We start from the raw sequence: 20637 nt of genomic DNA on the forward strand, positions 1-20637 counted from the left end.
TCCTAAAACCACTGCCCAATAGTCGATTTGGTCACAGAGTCGATTTGGTCACAGTGCATGAAATGATTTTGAGCGGTAACCGCGTGCAAAAGTTGAACATGCAAAAAAAACATAAACCTTTTTTTAAATCCCAAAATAACCGTTCTTAAACAACGTTTAACTGGCTAGTCATTTACTGTTATTGCATTTATCACTATAGATGGCCGTGTATCAATTTCCAATGAATGTATTTTGAATGGTCATTGGACGTAGATTCGGTAGAGGTCGGTATATATCTATTTCAAGTTTGCGTGTCTGCAGTTGTTTGAAAAATGATACTCGTATAACCCATCTTTATCCGATGGCTGTATATACATATACCATTCACATCACCAGTTTAAACTGAATTGTTGAAAGTACCAAGTGTGCATGTACGTGTCTACGTACATAATATTGTATGTCATAGTTATGACAGCACGGGCTCCATTTCGGTGGCGACTTTTCTGGGCCATTATTTTAGTTATATTATACTTGAAGTAATTAACATTATTCACGAATGAAAGAGATTGAAACGCACATGACATTTTCGTGACATGTATATTCAAATTAACGAATTTGCTCTTTCATGACTGTGATTATTAAAATATTGTACGAAGCAGCTTGAACTATTATGGGAAATTTTGCATCCCAAATCTGAAGAACTTTTAAGTAACTGGTACATATTAATATGAATTCTAAAAAACATACTTCGTCGCGAAAAAGTCATAGTTAAAACTTGCCTACATCATTATTTGAACAATGGCCTTTGTAAACATAATAATTATATTCGGAAATTTTCAAACATAATTTGTCGATCATTTACTTTAACATGTTCAGTTGTATACATTCATTATTTGCTCGTTGGAATTCCTATATAATCGGCCCAGGCGATCTTTGAGTAGATATCCATTGTTTCGCACACAATACGTAACTGGGTTTGTCTTGAAGAAACTCTATTGTTCTATGTTATAAAACAAGTGTTCTATAAACTGTAGAACTCTGCGGGTATTTGTTTACACGAGCTATTGAAAGAAACGAGTTTTCAATGTAGTATACAGAACTTATAGATCTATAAGGTCTCTCTCTCTCTCTCTCTCTCTCTCTCTCTCTCTCTCTCTCTCTCTCTCTCTCTATATATATATATATATATATATATATATATATATATATATATATATATATATATATATATATATATACCAGGATAGTAAAACAGCTTTTAACTAGTGCTTTTTGTAACGTAGTCATCTGATAATAAAATCCGTTACGGCTCAAAACAATAACTGCTCTACAGTATCTATTTGTAGTTATTTCTGATCCAATTTGTCATAAGTATTGTGTAAAGAATGCCATTTTTTGTCCTTAATTGGTTACTAGGTTTAAAATGCAAAGTACCCTTCCTTTATTTTGAACTGTGATGCCTAGCAAAATAATAAAAACGCTAAACTCGTAAACCTTTTTAATTAATGATTAAGAAAAAAACAAAACGTTTCAACAAGTTTAAGACAAATATTCTTTAAAGTCGCATGAACATTATTCGTCAATACTTTGGTTTTGAATCAATAGGACGAAAACCTATGAATTGTATACTCTTCTCGTTCCCTGGTTGGATATCTGCGTTAAGATGAGTCGTTTACGAGGCACTGTGTTACAAACCGCCGTTACAGATCTGAAACCACGTGGAGACATATCGCGTACTTAGAAACTATTGACACTTTCACAGAACTTTTATTTTCGAACCTGAGTGCCATTCTGTCAATAGTTTTCAGTGTGTTCCTTTTTTGTGATCCATACAAATAAACCTGCTTGCTTTGTCAAAGTGAAGACAAAAGTGAATGACGGATTCCATTTAGAGTTGGATTACATTCTTCGTTTCAAGTTTCTGCCAATTATCAATAGAGAAATTTAAATAATAAATATTGTGAATTTAAAACACAACAAAAAGATATGAAATTAGTATGCTTGTATGCGCTTATACAAGGAAACATAATGTAAATTCAACATCGGAAAATAATCGAACATGAGGAATTATAGAAGAATGGACGTTCTTTTTGTTGAATTATTGCTTGGAATATCTTTATATGTGGTAGTAAGTATTTTCACATGTATGGAATAAGCCAGTTAATGTGTAAGTTTCAAAGGGACCTTAAACGTCCACTATACAGTTTAATTAACAATTATTTATTTTGCAACATGATATTAATCATTCTCGTTGGCACGGTGTAACGCGAGAATGTGGTCTTGTGTTGCGCGGGGGGGGGGGGGGGATATGAATACCCAGGGGAAGACCTTGTTCGGCTTGGTGACCACCAACCAAACTCACATGCGCCCAGGTCGGGACTCGAGTCAGGGTCACCTAGGTGAGAAGTGAGCGCGCTTATCACAAACTACGCCAGAACGTAAAAAGTTGATTTATACAATGTATTTACAAAAAGAAAACTCGTCTAGCATTATACAATACAGAACCTTCATGATAAAGGGTCATTAAGAGAGCATATAGGAGAGGATACGCCAAGGCCCTTTCCTACGTTCCCTTTCCCAACACCTTTTACTAGGCCGAGTATATGTATTTCACGAAGAGTGCTCGTTTAAAGAAAATTAAATATACAATGCATACCATTGTATTTAGTATATACCTGTGAGTGGATTTGTGGATCTTAGAAATCCCATTATTAAATATATCATTTGTCGGATGTTAAAGTATTTCTGCATTATTATGCCGTAAAGTTGTGTCAAAACTTACATGTATGTCTATCTTTTGCAACCTCATGTATTCAATAGAGCTAATGAAATCCGTACATTTGCACGACAAAACGACAAACAGGGAAGCAGAAATGTAGCCACTGACATTTTTTTATTAATTGTAAAAGGGAAGGCCATGAAATATAGATTTCCCATGGTTCATGACTATGAGTATCTTGTAACCACAGGTTTAAAATGATTCGGAGGTCTTTATTATTTATTAATCGGGTAATGTCATTCTGCTATTAAAACCCCTTTTCCTTCATGGATATTTCACAGTTGTGTCTTTTTTTAGAAGATATACTCAAGTCTTGTCATCGATAGGCTTTTATGGATAACTCATGTTATGTTTGTTGTTGTTGTTTTTCAACCGGGCGTTTTGCATTGATTGTATTGTTTTCATATCGAATAATTTAGTTTTATTTGTAAAAGGCTTTTCAGTGCTTCATGATAAATGTCAATGGTATATTGTTTAATCATTCAGCGCGGTAAAGGTTTAATGATCATATGCTAAACTATTCTTTGTAGAACATCGACTATACCGTGCCATATACATGTAAACTTTTAAGGTTCATTGTTTATATTCGAGTTACGAAACATGTTATTTTTGTGAACATACTGAACAATCAGTACATTTACACGACCTAAAGGTTTGGTAATAAATTACATAGTATGTCATAGTCGTCGGTCATAGCAAGTGTTTATTTACTGTCGTTTTAACGGGCATTTTAAATCACAGCCCTCATTACTAAACGTGTACGCATGGACAACGTGTAATTCTCGCACATCAGTTGTCTACGTAGCACACATTCAAGCACCTTATCACAAACGAACTGTTTATACATGTACCTCATCGCTCACGACTTGTCTATACAAGCACCTCATCGCAAACGAACTGTTTATACATGTACCTCATCGCTCACGACTTGTCTATACAAGCACCTCATCGCAATCGAACTGTTTATACATGTACCTCATCGCTCACGACTTGTCTATACAAGCACCTTATCGCAAACGAACTGTCTATACATGTACCTCATCGCTCACGACTTGTCTATACAAGCACCTCATCGCAAACGAACTGTCTATACATGTACCTCATCGCTCACGACTTGTCTGTACAAGCACCTCATCGCAAACGAACTGTTTATACATGTACCTCATCGCTCACGACTTGTCTATACAAGCACCTCATCGCAAACGAACTGTCTATACATGTACCTTATCGCTCACGACTTGTCTATACAAACACCTCATCGCAAACGAACTGTCTATACATGTACCTCATCGCTCACGACTTGTCTATACAAGCACCTCATCGCAAACGAACTGTCTATACATGTACCTCATCGCTCACGACTTGTCTATACAAGCACCTCATCGCAAACGAACTGTCTATACATGTACCTCATCGCTCACGACTTGTCTATACAAGCACCTCATCGCAAACGAACTGTCTATACATGTACCTCATCGCTCACGACTTGTCTATACAAACACCTCATCGCTCAAGACTTGTCTATACAAGCACCTCATCGCTCACGACATCTCTATACAAGCACCTATTCGCTCACGACTCGTCTTTACACGCACCTCATCGCTCACGACTTCTCTATACAAGAACCTCATCGCTCACGACTCGTCTTTACAAGCACCTCATCACACACGACTTTTCTATACAAGCACCTCATCGCTCACGAGTTGTCTATACAAGCACCTCATCGCTCACGATTTCTCTATATAAGCACCTCATCGCTCACGACTTCTCTATACAAGCACCTCATCGCTCAAAACCTGTCTATACCAGCACCTCATTGCACGCTTTACATTGTAGCGTGTACATAAAATACAAATTTGACCTGAATAAAAGAAGATATAGGAGGCCATAAAAGAATGTAAAACGGAACAGTTATTCCTGCTTTTAATCAATTATTCATGATCAAATTATCTCTTGTCGCTGATGTTCAATTTGTGACGATTCTTTAAGGGACATTAGATAGCCAGATAGGCACTAAAATGGGTCGTATTCTATTTCAGGGAAACATAAAAGACAAAACCAAGGCTATATTTAAGATTAAATATATGTTAAAGCTATTTGAATTAGTAATGCAATGATTTCGGAAAGATGCTCATTTGAACAAGTAAATTCAAGTTAAAATTTAAAAAAAGTGTCAGGCTTTATATGAAGTCAATGAATTGCTATAATACATGCACCGTACAGAGCATATATGGTACCCATTTGTTAATCAACACATGCACATGTTTGAGTGAAGGATACGAATGATGTTGTTTATGCAATTAACATTCAAACGTATGTATCTTGTTTTCAAAGTCTTGGTATTATTACTGATAGTACTTCACCCTTAGGTTCGTGCATAGGGAATAACTTCGACGACGCTCGTGCTTCACTCCGAGCACTGCTAAGCAAGTACAGAGTTCACGTGCACTTACATGTACCGTGATACCAAAAGAGCAACTATTGTTATAATATCGATGCCATAAAATCAGATACAGGTGTATTGTTACTTAATTTGAGAACATGATGGCACTAAATTGTTAATCAGGACTGCTATACCGACTGAAATAAAAGCGCTGAAACCGTTGACAGGCTGTAGGCACAACAAGCGTGATTTTGCTTCTTTCACAATTCTGTTCACAGGCAATACAAATCGAACCCAAAAAATATTTTGAGATGCCCCAAACTGTAAGCGATAAAAGCCCGACGTTACATTAGAATAGGCAAACCTATATGTACTAGACTATTAGAACATTGCTTTCATCTCGCAAGTTTATTGCAAGTGTAAAGTTAAATAAATGAAACCAGATATTGGCTGCGGATGTTTTCACTACATGTAGTAGGTTCTACGCTCACTCCGCTTATTCTTAATCATTAAGATTTAATTCATGCCATCTTATGATTACATAAATATGTATTCCCTCGGTTCCTCACCAAAATTCATTTAAGATTATTCAGCTTGCTTTAAAATTCGCATTCATGAACAATCTTATGAACGTATTTAAATAAATGGGTATTTTCATTCGCACTATTTTCATCCGCATAACACCATACGTCAAAATTGTGTAACCCAGATGCATTGACATGTCAAAAAGTAGATCTGACGGTACCTGAATTCGATTTGCGGTACCATCAAAAGTCTGTAGGCCTGTGGAATGTGAGAACATATTTTGTGAATATTTCCTTCACTTTAACCCAAGCCGCGTGGTCAGCTCGATTTTAAAACTGTCCAGAATGAACTAAGTATCATTCAATTTAAATAAATACATTGGTAATCATTTATTTTTCTTTTATAAACATGTAACCACAAGTTAATTTGTATAGAGTACCTTATCTTTCTTTTTGAGAGTTGCCCCCCCTTATCAGTAATATCGCCATTGTTTATTTCAGGATGCACAGATCTTAACAACAAAATGCCCGAGTAACGGTAAGTACATGTGCTCTTTTTGTATCCTAAAATAGAAATCAAATGATCCATTCTGGTCCATTTCATGTCACGAATCCACAATACTTGAAATAAAGGTACCAGACTGCAGTTCAGGAGTGATTCGGCAGTATAGTATAAATATGGCAATGTATCGATATATGAAATTCTGGGGCAGTCGCGATTTTCGCCTTGATACAAAAATGAATTTAAAAAAAATCAGTTGCAAATCATGAACTGTAATTTCCAAAATTTAAACTCCTGTGTCCTTTAACTGTATCTAAAAGTGTTCATGTAAACTTGAATAGATCTGGATCTGGGGCGAATCCTAGTCATTCTAAAATGCCATCCAGGCTTATTTTTTTAAATGATGGTTAGCCTTAAAAAAAATATGCCTGGACGGCATTTTAGAATGATTAAAGCGAATCCAAGATTTGACGTTAGGGGTGTGTAACTTTGAGGCACAACTTTTTGACATTTGCCCCTCGGAACCTAAATTTTAATAGTTTAAAATTTTGGTAGGGGTGTTAGGGGGTTCTAGTATCTACCTCAAGAAAAATTTAACAATTTCTAGTCCAAAACAGTGCTTTTTTAGAGTATTTTATTACCTTCCTATATATAAATATATATGAATATCATTCGGCTTAATTTAAATAATTTTGTTTCATTTTCCAGAATGGACAAAATATGAAGAGAGGTGCTATCTTGCTGTGGAATTCTCACACAGCTGGTCAAAGGCTAATCAGTATTGTCAAAAGTAAGTTCTTCCTCAAAAGTATTGTGCTTAAACTTGTTTAACTAATTCACTAAGATGTCTGACTCAATTGTTTTATGAAGCCTGAAGTAAACAAACACATAGTTACGTGCATAGTTACGTGCATAGTTACGTGCTATATACCATATTGCTTAATGTAAAATGTTCAACTGAACATTTAAAATTAACAAAATGTATTTTTCTATTTATTATAATAAGGAAGTTGAGATTCCATTTTTATATGAATGTGTGATAAAGGTTATTCATTTCAATCTCAAGTTCCATTTTTCTCTTGTGGTATAATGATTACTTACAGAAAATAGGCTAAACCATTGAAGTAATGAGGAATTTATTCTTTGTAATAATTGGATGTGAATTTGGCACTGTACTCCGTCCTGTTTGTTTATCTTGTCAGGTTTGCAAAAGTATATTGATTTTAAAGATTCCAAAATTATAAGACAGTATACTTGTTCCAACAGTTCTTTGTTGTAAGCAAATTATGATTATTGATCAAGGAAACAGAAAATTGATATGTCTAACGTTTCACAGAAATGTTTGCTTTGTTCAATAAAGGAAGTGCAATGTCAGTCAATGCATATTATTGTCAATATTGTTGAGTGTTGTATACATGTTTGAATGTAAATATTATTAAAAACAGTAGAGAAAGAAATATAACCTCAATTCAGTATGTAAATTTTGCAAGTTTATTAGGATAGTTGTAAAATAAATCATGTGCTGCTGCTGCTGCTGCTGCTGCTGCTGCTGCTGCTGCTGCTGCTGAAGATGATTAATGTTAAATTAACAAATTTGTTGCAATTGAATGTCAAACAAATTATCAAAAAGTTTTTTTTTTAATATTATTTTATCATTTTCAATTAAACACCACACGGTGGCGTTTTCTTGTCAATGTGTACAATTAGGGTTGTAACAATACAGTAAAAAAAGATCGCGATGTACCGGGTATATTGTGATATGCTAGATCCATATCCCAATATATATGAAAAAATGTTGGGCATATTGGAATTTTTTAATATAGTTTCGTTTTTTTTGCATTGTCCGTCCGTCCATCTGTCCGTCTGTCTGTCTGTGTGTCCGGCTCAACTTCTCATGTCTGGGCTGTTACTTTCTCTTGTATGGACAGATTTTAAAATAACTTGCCACATGTGTTCGGCATATAAAGACGATGTGTCGCGTACAAGACCTGTGTTCTTACCTTTAAGTTTAAGGTTACAGTGTTTGAATTCTTTGGAATGCTGCATATAAGGACATAGAGTATAGGTGGGTGTGTCCGAGCTGTAACTTTCTCATATCTGGACAGATTTGAAAATAACTTGCAGCATTTATTTGACATACCAAGACAACTTGTTGCTCTGGGCTGTAACTTTTTAATGTATGAACTGATTTTTGAATAACTTGCAACATATTTTCGACATACCAAGATAATGTGTCTTATGCAAGACCCGTGTGCCAACTTCAAAGGTCAAGGTCACACTATGTATTTGTTTACTATGAAATGCTGCATATAATGACATTAGAGTGTAGGTTGTCAAATATGTGTGATATTTTTTATGTTCAGAGGCAATTTAAAATAACTGGCCATATGTATTTGACACATTTGATACCGTAATGCCATGTGGTCTTGCAAATGCACCAGCCATATTGGTTAGACATAATGTAATGGGGTCTTGTAAATGCACCAGCTATATTGGTTAGAAATAATGTCATGTGGTCTTGCAAGGCCACAAGCCATATTGGTTAGTTGAATGCCATATGGTATGGCAAATGCACCAGCCATGTTGATTAGACATAATGCCATGTGATATAGCAAATGCAACAGCTATGTTGGTAAGACATAATGTAATGGGGTCTTATAAATGCACCAGCCATGTTGGTTAGACATAATGCCATGTGGTCTAACAAATGCACCAGCCATGTGGGTTATACATGTCATGTGGTATAGCTAATGCACCAGCTATGTTGGTTAGACATCATGCCACAACTGTGGTCTTACAAACGCATCAACCATTGGTCTTGCAAATGTGCCTGCCATGTTGGTTAGACATAAAGCCATGTGGTCTTGCAAATGTGCCTGCCATGTTGGTTAGACATAAAGCCATGTGGTCTTGCAAATGCGCCCGCCATGTTGGTTATACATCATGCCATGTGGTCTTGCAAATGTGCCAGCCATGTTGGTTATATTTAATGCCATTACTGTGTTCTGCAAATGCACCCGCCATGTTGGTAAGACATTATGCCATGTGGTCTTGCAAATGCGCCCGCCATATTGGTTAGGCATAAAGCCATGTGGTCTAACAAATGGACCAGCCATGTTGGTTAGACATAAAACCATGTGGTCTTGCAAATGGACCAGCCATGTTGGTTAGACATAAAGCCATGTGGTCTAACAAATGGACCAGCCATGTTGGTTAGACATAAAGCCATGTGGTCTTGCAAATGTGCCCGCCATGTTGGTTAGACATAAAGCCATGTGGTCTTGCAAATGTGCCCGCCATGTTGGTTAGACATAAAGCCATGTGGTCTTGCAAATGTGCCTGCCATGTTGGTTATATTTAATGCCATTACTGTGTTCTGCAAATGCACCCGCCATGTTGGTAAGACATTATGCCATGTGGTCTTGCAAATGCGCCCGCCATATTGGTATGGCATAAAGCCATGTGGTCTAACAAATGGACCAGCCATGTTGGTTAGACATAAAACCATGTGGTCTTGCAAATGGACCAGCCATGTTGGTTAGACATTAAGCCATGTGGTCTAACAAATGGACCAGCCATGTTGGTTAGACATAAAGCCATGTGGTCTTGCAAATGGACCAGCTATGTTGGTTAGACATAAAGCCATGGCTCTGGTCTTGCAAATGCACCAGCCATATAGTCACATTCGGGGGCATTTATCACATAGTGTGACAGCTGTTGTTAGAATTTATTATGTGTACCTTTTTGATAACTGACAATATGGATGAAATAGAACTGAATGAAATGATGTTAGAAGGTGAATTAAATGTCTAAAATCTGTAGCATTTAACCCATAATTAAGGGCATACATTGTAATATTATTTTTGCTGTTCTCAGATATGGTGCTAGGTTGGTGGAGCCTGCAGGATATTCAGTATCTGACCAAGTTCACAGTCTTGTGACCTCCGATATTCCATCCTCATCAGCATTTTGGACAGGTGAGCTCAGCAGAGTATCTTGTCAGCATTTTGAAAAAAATATGTTTAGGTTTTTTCATAGTCTTAGTGTCATCATTTGATCAACTGAGAAAGAGGTGGCATCCATTTTCTAATTTTTAAATGGAAAAAGACAAAAATACAATTGTAGTCCTGAGGCCCACTATTATGCCTTGGGACTCACCTATTTGATAATTCTTGATTGTAACAGTAAAGGCTCTACTCAGGCCACAATTCATAATAAGTTAACTTTGGCGTTTCCCCACCCACTCATGAAAATACCTGCGACCTGATTATCTTTTAAGCCTCTCAGATGGCCATAATTATATATTTTGAGATAACAGAAATAAGGGTTAGGAATTTAAATGAACATTTGTTGCTGGGCACTGGGAAACACCAGACAAACTGTTCATTTATTGGGGCCTCATACTTATTTAAAGATTGCAATTTGGGATGTACTTGGGTCTGATTCAAGATATTGCGAATTTTATTCAGGTTTCAACAGGATCTCCCACAGTAATGAAGGTGCCCACGTTGGTTATTGGAGCAATGGGGAGCAGACAACAGTTGAGGTCGGAGTCTGGGGTCACAATGAGCCAGACGTTGCTGCGGGCGATTGTGCCTCTATCTCAGTGGCAACAGGTCTCTGGCATATGTCCAGTTGTGATGACATCCTGCCATTCGTGTGTGAACTGGATCCTTGCCCTGGTGACTTAGCCATTGTTATTGTACAATAAATTAGCTTTTAATAGCTTCAGTAATTTTGCAGGAACTAAAGCAATCTAGCATATAAGGAATATGTTAAAACTAGAATATAGTGAAAATCTTTAAACTAGCATTTAATGAACATGTTTAAACAAGCATAAAGGGAAAATGTTTAAACTAGAGTATAGGGAACATTATTATACTAGAATGTTATGGGAAAACTATATTTAAACTACCTTATAGAGAAACTGTTTAAACTTAGAATATACTGGGAATAATGATTAAACTAGAATATAGAGAAAAAAATCCAACAGGCATAAAGGGGAAATGATTAAACTAGCATATTTTTTAAAGTGTTTAAGGCCTGATACTACATACCGGTAATACAATTTTCACCTCTAATTAATAATTTTTAGCTGTTGACAAATATTCATATTTACAAGAGAATCTTACACCGTGAGAACTGTTCAAACAGTTTTATAACATTATATATCCTAGTTTAACCTTGTTTATTTATAATTCACCAATTGTGCATTTTCAAATACATTTTGTCTATGTATTGAAAAACACATTTTTTTTTTAAAAAGTAGGATAATATAATCAGTTATTATGATAAAGAATTTGTTTTAGATGTGTTTTATATTTAGGTGGAGTGCGGGATACGTTCATGTGTAATGGCCGATGTCTTGGATCAAACGCTCGCTGTAATGGAGTAAATGATTGCGGCAACAATGAAGATGAGCAGGATTGTGGTAAAATCATATACCTGGAATATGTGTAGATTAAGAATATTCTAGTTTGTCTGCTTTTTGAAGAAAACAGATTAGGGCTGGTATTTATAAAAACTCTTAAATTATTTCTATTCATATATGTTTAACATTTATACTTGCTTTAAGAATGATCTACCACTAAAGCTTTAAAGTAAAATTAAACTACAATTCTTGTTGCAATTTAAGATTGTTTGTGTACAGACACCAGATTTCCAGGGTGTATCCCTGCTGAAAGGTGCAAAAATTAGGGTCAGTAGGAAAAGTGAAAACAAACAAAAATATTTTGTCAGGCCTTATCTTATAAGAATGGTAGTCTTTTTTGCTATTCAATTTGAGAGCTTCTGAGCTTGTTTTATTTTTTTCAACAGTGGTTATAATTTTTTTTTTTTACCATCACCTTTATCAGAATTGATGATATTACTATATCTTGCAGCCTCCTCATGTACCCATACTGTGACGGGCAGCTCAGGGGAAATAACTGTAGGCCCTGGCAACAACTACCAAGCGAATGCCAACTGTCTCTGGGCTATTACCTCCCCTCCAGGGACAAGGATTAATGTATATGTATGTAATGGTGTTCTGTAACCTTTTTGTGTAACTTGTTCCCAAGTTACTATATGACCAGGGGAAATAACTGTAGGCCCTGTTAACTATTTTGATCATATGCCACACAACAAATAAATGTTTTTTTTAGAAAATGTGACCATTACCATTTTTCAGTGAATAGATCTAAAAATGACGACTAAACTTTTCTTGTTAAGCCAAGGATGTACCTGAAGCATTAATATTGTACCCCTGTTTCGCCTGCTAAGCCAGTTGTCGATATGTGAAGATATTTCATGGGGGTGGTCCCTATATGTTATATTTTGTGGGAGTGGAAAGAATTGTTCTTCAAAGAAAACAGTTATAAATAAACAATTTCATGCACTCTGAATGCCAAAATTAAGGTGCAAAGCGACCCTGAGCGAATTTTCGAGCTAATGTCTGAAAATTGGTATACAAATAGAAGACCATATCCTCAGTAAGGGACGGTTTTTACTTTTTCAATATTCGGAACAGTTTTGAAACTACGAGTCTTCAAAATATAACTAGAAATTCACTCAGGGTCGCACTCCACCTTAAGTAAAATTTGGACAAATTATTAAATCATTACATGCTACCTCTTAGCCTCTTATTTGTACCGCTTATTTCGAGATATAAGCACTTTACATTTAGTGATAACCTAATTTGATTTGTACACCAGGGCATGCTGGAGTATGCTTAGGTACGCCCCTGAAAGCCATGTTGCATCAAGCAATGCAAAAACATGTTACTTCGTCTCTGACCTCTCCTGGAAATTTTTGCTCAAACTTACTGTAAGAAGAGATAAGTTTAATATTGCTTTTTAAAATTCTAATTCTAAGCGGTTTAGTAGAAAAACTGAATGTGCCTTCGACTCCAGAGAGATTAATATCAGTTTAAAGTTGAGCTTAAATAGATAAGTACATGTTTTAGCTAACTACAATTGTACAATTGTTCAGAACTTTGTTAAAGATAGCAACATGATTAACAACATCGTCGTTAACTTTTAAACTTGAAATATTTGAAGTTGTGCTCATATGTTTAAACAAGTACAGCTGAAACAGTTGTCTGAAGTCTTGTTAGGCCTAAAAAAAGAATATGTCTGTTTCGGGTAACCTGACCCTACCTATAAAAATGTGCCGACCCTAACTATTTTTTTCCGTTTCTGAGCAAAAAAAATATTCATTAGCGAATAGAGAGTTACGAAGGGCGGATAAATACAGATTTTAATCAGAATTATTGTTTATATGATAAAACAAAGTCAGGCAATGACAGTAATGTAGGAAAGACTGCCATGTGCAAGAAAACACTCTGACCTTAAGACAGATTTTGAAAAAAATAAATAAAAAAAAACAAAAAAAAAACTACCTACCCTACCTAGAAATTTTGGGAAGGTTACCCTAAACAAACAATTTTTTTTTTTGGCCTTAGAAATATTGCATATCACAAGTATATCCGTGACATGTTCAGGCCCCAATTTCTCCAAACTTCTTAAGCCCCTAAATACAGGATTAAGCTAAACTCACTATTTGTGTTCTTCTATAATATGCATTACCGTATATTTACGTCTTTAAGAGTTTTTTGAAATTATATAAGACAGATCTGTATGCTTATTAGAAGAAACCATTTTTCATTTATTAAAATCCATTATTAGTATGTATTTTAGTTAATTGAAATAAGCGACTTAAGCCAGTTAAGCTTAAGAAGTTTCAAGAAATTGGGGCCAGAGCAGTAAGGATTTGAACGTTCTTAACTTGAACAAAGATCTGAATAATCCGAGCAATGTATGTCAAGATTACTGATTTTTATTTGGTGTTGTTTGCAGTTTGAGTATTTTACCACTGAGAAGGACACAGATTATCTGGAGTTCTGGGATGGAGGTCCCTCATTGAGCACAAGTCACCTGTCTGCTCGAGTGTCAGGATCCCCGAGCTTGGACAGCCTCAGTTACACGAGCAGCTACAACTTCCTTGTGCTCAAGTTTGTGGCTGATGAGTTTGTGAATAAGAATGGGTTTAAGCTGACATGGACTACAGGTATGTTTATGTATGAAAAAAAACATGTTTGACCCAACAAGATTGGATGGTATGGGTTGTAATTATGAAGTAAATACATAACATGAGAAACAGGCTCCTGCAGAATCAGTAAGGATTTGGAAAATGAGAGCAACAATTGGTGGAAAGCAAGCAACTTATACTGGAATGAGCAAAAATGAGAAATAAACTTTGGTGCTTGAAATCTACATAATGGTAATATAGGAGCCTTACGTTGCGTGTCGTCAACGTTACGCTTGAAGTGCGCCGTCCTTGTTTTTATTGGTGACTTTGATACAGTGTTATTTCTATACATATCAACGAAAATAATTAAAATTTTCTTGATTGGTGCAAATATATTTGTTGTTTTAAACCATGTAGATAATGTTTCAAAATTATCATTGCGGGCATATTTATAGATCGTGTACACGGACTTTCTGGATAGCCCTCGTATACAACAAATAAATACACTTTGTATTCTCTTTCACCAGACAATTTGCAAGTATTTGATCAAATTAAGTTAAGAAGGTGAAATGACGAATTTTGCCATTTTTTGTCATTTTTTATGGAATTTAATGAAAATAATGAATGTGGCTGCAGGAGGATTTACATAGGCACAAAATGAACACTGGTGAAGGATGTTGTCACTTTGAAAAAAGACAGCAATCAAATTCACAGAAATCTATTTTGTACTAAATATTTCTTAATGAATTAGTGAAAATAAAATAAAATATATATATATTAGTAATGTTAGTGATAGGTCTTTGCATTTATTTTAGTATTATAGATTATTTATTTGAGATTTTGCGGACCAAAGAATGAGCCTATGTGAACCTACCCCTTTGGAGGTGATATGAATGCAGTGATTATAACAAAATAAAACAAGACTGACTACAATTCCAGCATTTACCTGCTCATATAACATGATGGCTGACTACTTCTTCTCCAACACGGATATACAGTATGACACATACAAGCTTGGCTCCCGACAGACCGTAGAGGAAAAGTGTGAAGACGAATGTGACAGCAACGAGGAATGTGTCGGATTTGGGTAACATTATTATGTAGCATTTTATGTAAATATAGGATAAATTTTTAAATCATTATTTACTTATGTACACTTAAAAAATATCTGAATCTTTGAGCAAAAGCATTATTACCACATAATTGTACCAATTTTTCATTCATGCAGTATCAAAAAAGTTTTGTTTAAGTAAGATAACTATACAGTTGACACTGTTTATCCGAAAATATCGCTATTTAGAAATTATTTTTTGATCGCGATTTTACTCCCTCTTTGTTTATCTTTATTGGAAATCGCTTGTCTGAAATAATCGCTATTCTGAAGTAAAAAATCCCGATTTGGTATTTCACACCTATTTATCAATTCTTATTTCGAATTTGACCATGTCATAGTTTTTCACACCATACTTCAAATGCAATCAGGCATCAGCCTGAGATGACAATGGAGCACTTGTAAGCGCTTGTTAAAGAATGGCATGGAGCATGCGTATGTTACAAACATCAATGTCAGAAAATGTGCGGTTCATTTGGATGATGTAGTGTGTATATAATTGCTGGTTAACACCACCCGAAAACACAACCCAATTATCATTCAAAAATGTTTATCTCATCAGATTCGATTGCTGCATTGCTCACTCGACCCTTTACCAAACAATCCGTGCTATGTTCCGAAGGCATACATGTGCTGTCATTTTGTTTTAAATGTTTTATGTTGTTTTAAGTAAAATAACGAATTATTTGTCATTTATTAAAAAATAAATCAACAAATATTTTTGTGTACGAAAGATCACTTTACCGAATGTATCGTATTGGTAATGTTTAACAGATATTGCAATCTTCACGACTTAGTATTTCATGTCATTTATAATTCGCGAACACTGTCATTTTCTGAAAATTGTTAATCGGAAATATCGCTATTCCAAAATATTTTTTGGGGTCCCTATGATTTCGGATTAATGGTGTTTAACTGTAGTTTATAAAGATAGAACAAGTTTAAGTCTTTAGTACGATTGAGTCTTGAGAAAGTTTGAGTTTTGAGTCAGTTTGAGTTTTGAGCCAGTTTGAGTCTTTAGTATTGAGCCAGTTTGAGTCTTTAGTATTGAGCCAGTTTGAGTCTTTAGTATTGAGCCAGTTTGAGTCTTTAGTATTGAGCCAGTTTGAGTCTTTAGTATTGAGTAAGTTTGAGTCTTTAGTATTGAGCCAGTTTGAGTCTTTAGTATTGAGCCAGTTTGAGTCTTTAGTATTGAGCCAGTTTGAGTCTTTAGTATTGAGCCAGTTTGAGTCTTTAGTATTGAGCCAGTTTGAGTCTTTAGTATTGAGCCAGTTTGAGTCTTTAGTATTGAGCCAGTTTGAGTCTTTGATTGAGCCAGTTTGAGTCTTTGATTGCGCCAGTTTGAGTCTTTAGTATTGAACCAGTTTGAGTCTTTAGTATTGAGCCAGTTTGAGTCTTTAGTATTAAGCCAGTTTGAGTCTTTAGTATTGAGCCAGTTTGAGTCTTTAGTATTGAGCCAGTTTGAGTCTTTAATATTGAGCTGGTTTGAGTCTTGAGTATTGAGCCAGTTTAAGTCATTAGTATTGAACCAGTTTGAGTCTTTAGTATTGAGCCAGTTTGAGTATTTAGTATTGAACCAGTTTGAGCCTTTATTATTGAGCCAGTTTGAGTCTTTAGTATTGAGCCAGTTTGAGTCTTTAATATTGAGCTGGTTTCAGTCTTTAGTATTGAGCCAGTTTGAGTCATTAGTATTGAACCAGTTTGAGTCTTTAGTATTGAGCCAGTTTAAGTATTTAGTATTGAACCAGTTTGAGCCTTTAGTATTGAGCCAGTTTGAGTCATTAGTATTGAGTCAGTTTGAGTATTTAGTATTGAACCAGTTTGAGTCTTTAGTATTTAGTATTGAGTCAGTTTGAGTTTTTAGTATTGAGCCAGTTTGAGTCTTTAGTATTGAACCAGTTTGAGTCTTTAGTATTGAGTCAGTTTGTGTCATTAGTATTGAGTCAGTTTGAGTCTTTAGTATTGAGTCAGTTTGAGTCATTAGTATTGAACCAGTTTGAGTCTTTAGTATTGAGCCAGTTTGAGTCTTTAGTATTGAACCAGTTTGAGTCTTTAGTATTGAGCTAGTTTGAGTCTTTAGTATTGAGCCAGTTTGAGTATTTAGTATTGAACCAGTTTGAGTCTTTAGTATTGAGTCAGTTTGAGTCTTTAGTATTGAACCAGTATGAGTTTATAGTATTGAGCCAGTTTGAGTCTTTAGTATTGAGCCAGTTTGAGTCTTTAGTATTGAGTCAGTTTGAGTCTTTAGTATTGAGCCAGTTTGAGTCTTTAGTATTGAGTAAGTTTGAGTCTTTAGTATTGAGTCAGTTTGAGTCATTAGTATTGAACCAGTTTGAGTCTTTAGTATTGAGCCAGTTTGAGTATTTAGTATTGAGCCAGTTTGAGTCTTTAGTATTGAACCAGTTTGAGTATTTAGTATTGAGCCAACTTGAGTCTTTAGTATTGAGTCAGTTTGAGTCTTTAGTATTGAGCCAGTTTGAGTCTTGAGTATTGAGCCAGTTTGAGTCTTTAGTATTGAACCAGTTTGAGTATTTAGTATTGAGCCAACTTGAGTCTTTAGTATTGAGCCAACTTGAGTCTTTAGTATTGGGTCAGTTTGAGTCTTTAGTGAGTTTGAGTCTTTGGTCAGTTTGATTCTTTAGTGAGTTTGAGTATTGAGTCAGGTTGATTCTTTAGTTTTGAGTCAATTTGAGTCTTTAGTCAGTTTGAGGCTTTAGTCAGTTTGAGTCTGTGGTCAGTTTGATTCTTTAGTGAGTTTGAGTATTGAACCAGTTTGAGTATTTAGTATTGAGCCAACTTGAGTCTTTAGTATTGAGTCAGTTTGAGTCTTTAGTATTGAGCCAGTTTGAGTATTTAGTATTGAGCCAGTTTGAGTCTTTAGTATTGAACCAGTTTGAGTATTTAGTATTGAGCCAACTTGAGTCTTTAGTATTGAGCCAACTTGAGTCTTTAGTATTGGGTCAGTTTGAGTCTTTAGTGAGTTTGAGTCTTTGGTCAGTTTGATTCTTTAGTGAGTTTGAGTATTGAGTCAGGTTGATTCTTTAGTTTTGAGTCAATTTGAGTCTGAAGCCAGTTTGATTTTTAGGGAAATCGTTATCCTTACTTATTGTTACTTTAAACCCTGATGATTTAAGATATATGTTTATACTGAACTAAGAAATAAAATATTTGTTAAAGATATAAAAAAGGTAATGGGATTTTAAAGGTTTGAAATAGCTCATAAATAAAAATAAGGAAAGCCTGGATTACATTAACCATTTTTCTCTTAGAGCTAGGTTTTTAAATTCTTCTTTAAACTGCATAGCAGATGTGGTGGGGTCAACTAATAATGGAGTAAATTGGCTTATGCGTGTGCTTTCACTAATCATATTCATTTTTTTTTAATAAAAACTTTATTTTAACCAAATGTTGGAACTTAGCTAAGTCATATACATATTTATCTCTGATATTGATCTGTTTTTACTGATTTCAGGTACAACTCGGACCCAGATGTGAGGACGTGCTACTTCATGAATTTACAGCCAATACTGGTGGAACGCCTCGGCCACGATGTGTACATGAAAACCTGTCCTCCAGGATCTGCAGTACAAAGTCAGCTGGCTTATTAATCTGAAACAAAATAACATCTACCATATAAAGATAAATGAAGTTCAGTCTTTTAAAAAAAACAACATTGTGGTCTTTGCTTGGCACTAGCTAGCTTGTAAAACTACCCTTTTAAATGAAAAATTATGCATACTCTTGAATGTAAATTTGAAGTTCTTTGGGACATTTTAGTCAATAATCTTAAAACTATAAACATGCATAGACATATTAAATGGCAAGAGTTTTGATTTTCTCAACTTCATGTTCAATTTCCACACTGGTTCAAGTTCAGGGGCTGTACTCATTTAGCATCTTAATGAAAATTTTCGACTAAATGATTTTTTTTTTTTATGCCCCCAAAAGTCCTTCCGTCCGTCTGTGTGTCCGGCTCAATAACTTGTGTCTGGGCTGTAACTTTTCCTTGTATAGACAGATTTTAAAATAACTTGCCACATGTGTTCCACATACCAAGACGACGTGTCGCGTATAAGACCCGTGTTCCTACCTCTAAGGTCAAGGTCACCCTTAGTGTTTATTCACAATAAAGTGCTGCATTTAAGGACATAGAGCATAGGTTGTCGTGTCCGGGCTGTAACTTTCTCTTGAATGGACAGATTTTAAAACAACTTGTCACATGTGTTCCACATACCAAGACGACGTGTCGCGAGCAAGACCCGTGTCCCTACCTCTAAGGTCAAGGTCACACTTAGTGTTTATTCATATAAGGACATAGAGTATAGGTTGTCGTGTCTGGGCTGTAACTTTCCCTTGTATGGACAGATTTTAAAATAACTTGCCGCATATGTTCCACATACCAAGATGACATGTCGCGTGCAAGACCCATGTCCCTACCTCTAAGGCCAAAGTCACACTTACATGTTTATTCACAATGGACTGCTGCATATAAGGACATAGAGTATAGGTTGTCGTGTCTGGGCTGTAACTTTCTCTTGTATGGACAGATTTTACAATAACTTGCCACATGTGTTCCACATACCAAGACAACGTGTCCCGTGCAAGACCCGTGTCACTCCCTCTTAGGTCAAGGTCACACTTAGTGTTTATTCACAATGAAATGCTGGGTATACGGACATTGAGTATAGGTTCTTGTGTCTGGGCTGTAACTTTCTCTTGTATGGACAGATTTTAAAATAACTTGCCACATGTGTTCGACATACCAAGGTGACGTGTCACGTGCAAGACCGGTGTCCCTCCCTCTAAGGTCAAGGTCACACTTAGGTGTTTATTCACAATGAAATGCTGGGTATATCGACATAGAGTATAGGTTGTCGTGTCCGGGCTGTAACTTTTTCTTGTATGGACATATTTTAAAATAACATGCAACATGTGTTTGACATATCAAGAGGACGTGTCCAGTGCAAGACCTGTGTCCCTACCTCTAAGGTCACACTTTGTGTTATTTACAATGGAATGCTGCATATTTAAGGACATAGAGTATAGGTTGTCGTGTCTGGGCTGTTACTTCCTCTTGTATGCACAGATTTTAAAATAACTTGCCACATGTGTTTGACATATCAAGAGGACGTGTCCAGTGCAAGACCTGTGTCCCTACCTCTAAGGTCACACTTTGTGTTATTTACAATGGAATGCTGCATATTTAAGGACATAGAGTATAGGTTGTCGTGTCTGGGCTGTTACTTCCTCTTGTATGCACAGATTTTAAAATAACTTGCCACATGTGTTTGACATACCAAGACGACGTGTCACATGCATGACCTGTTTCCCTATCTCTTATGTCAAGGTCAC

The 20637-nt window shown here is 35.7% G+C and overlaps 1 protein-coding gene across 3 annotated transcripts in view; it reads left to right on the top strand.

Annotated features, from left to right (window-relative positions):
* The first annotated feature begins 1465 nt into the window (after positions 1 to 1465).
* LOC128234798 (uncharacterized) overlaps positions 1466 to 20637 on the top strand; it is a 78209-nt gene continuing 59037 nt past the window's right edge. For all 3 annotated transcript variants that reach the window (XM_052949318.1, XM_052949319.1, XM_052949320.1), the window contains exons 1-10: positions 1466 to 2107; positions 6167 to 6203; positions 6876 to 6957; positions 10044 to 10144; positions 10637 to 10849; positions 11494 to 11598; positions 12050 to 12180; positions 14003 to 14213; positions 15114 to 15261; positions 18758 to 18876. In XM_052949318.1, the coding sequence (XP_052805278.1) occupies positions 2039 to 2107; positions 6167 to 6203; positions 6876 to 6957; positions 10044 to 10144; positions 10637 to 10849; positions 11494 to 11598; positions 12050 to 12180; positions 14003 to 14213; positions 15114 to 15261; positions 18758 to 18876 (1216 nt within the window). In that variant the 5' untranslated portion in view covers positions 1466 to 2038. The remainder of the gene's footprint in view (positions 2108 to 6166; positions 6204 to 6875; positions 6958 to 10043; positions 10145 to 10636; positions 10850 to 11493; positions 11599 to 12049; positions 12181 to 14002; positions 14214 to 15113; positions 15262 to 18757; positions 18877 to 20637) is intronic.

Source organism: Mya arenaria, chromosome 5, assembly GCF_026914265.1.
Source record: "Mya arenaria isolate MELC-2E11 chromosome 5, ASM2691426v1".
NCBI classification, from domain to species: domain Eukaryota; kingdom Metazoa; phylum Mollusca; class Bivalvia; order Myida; family Myidae; genus Mya; species Mya arenaria.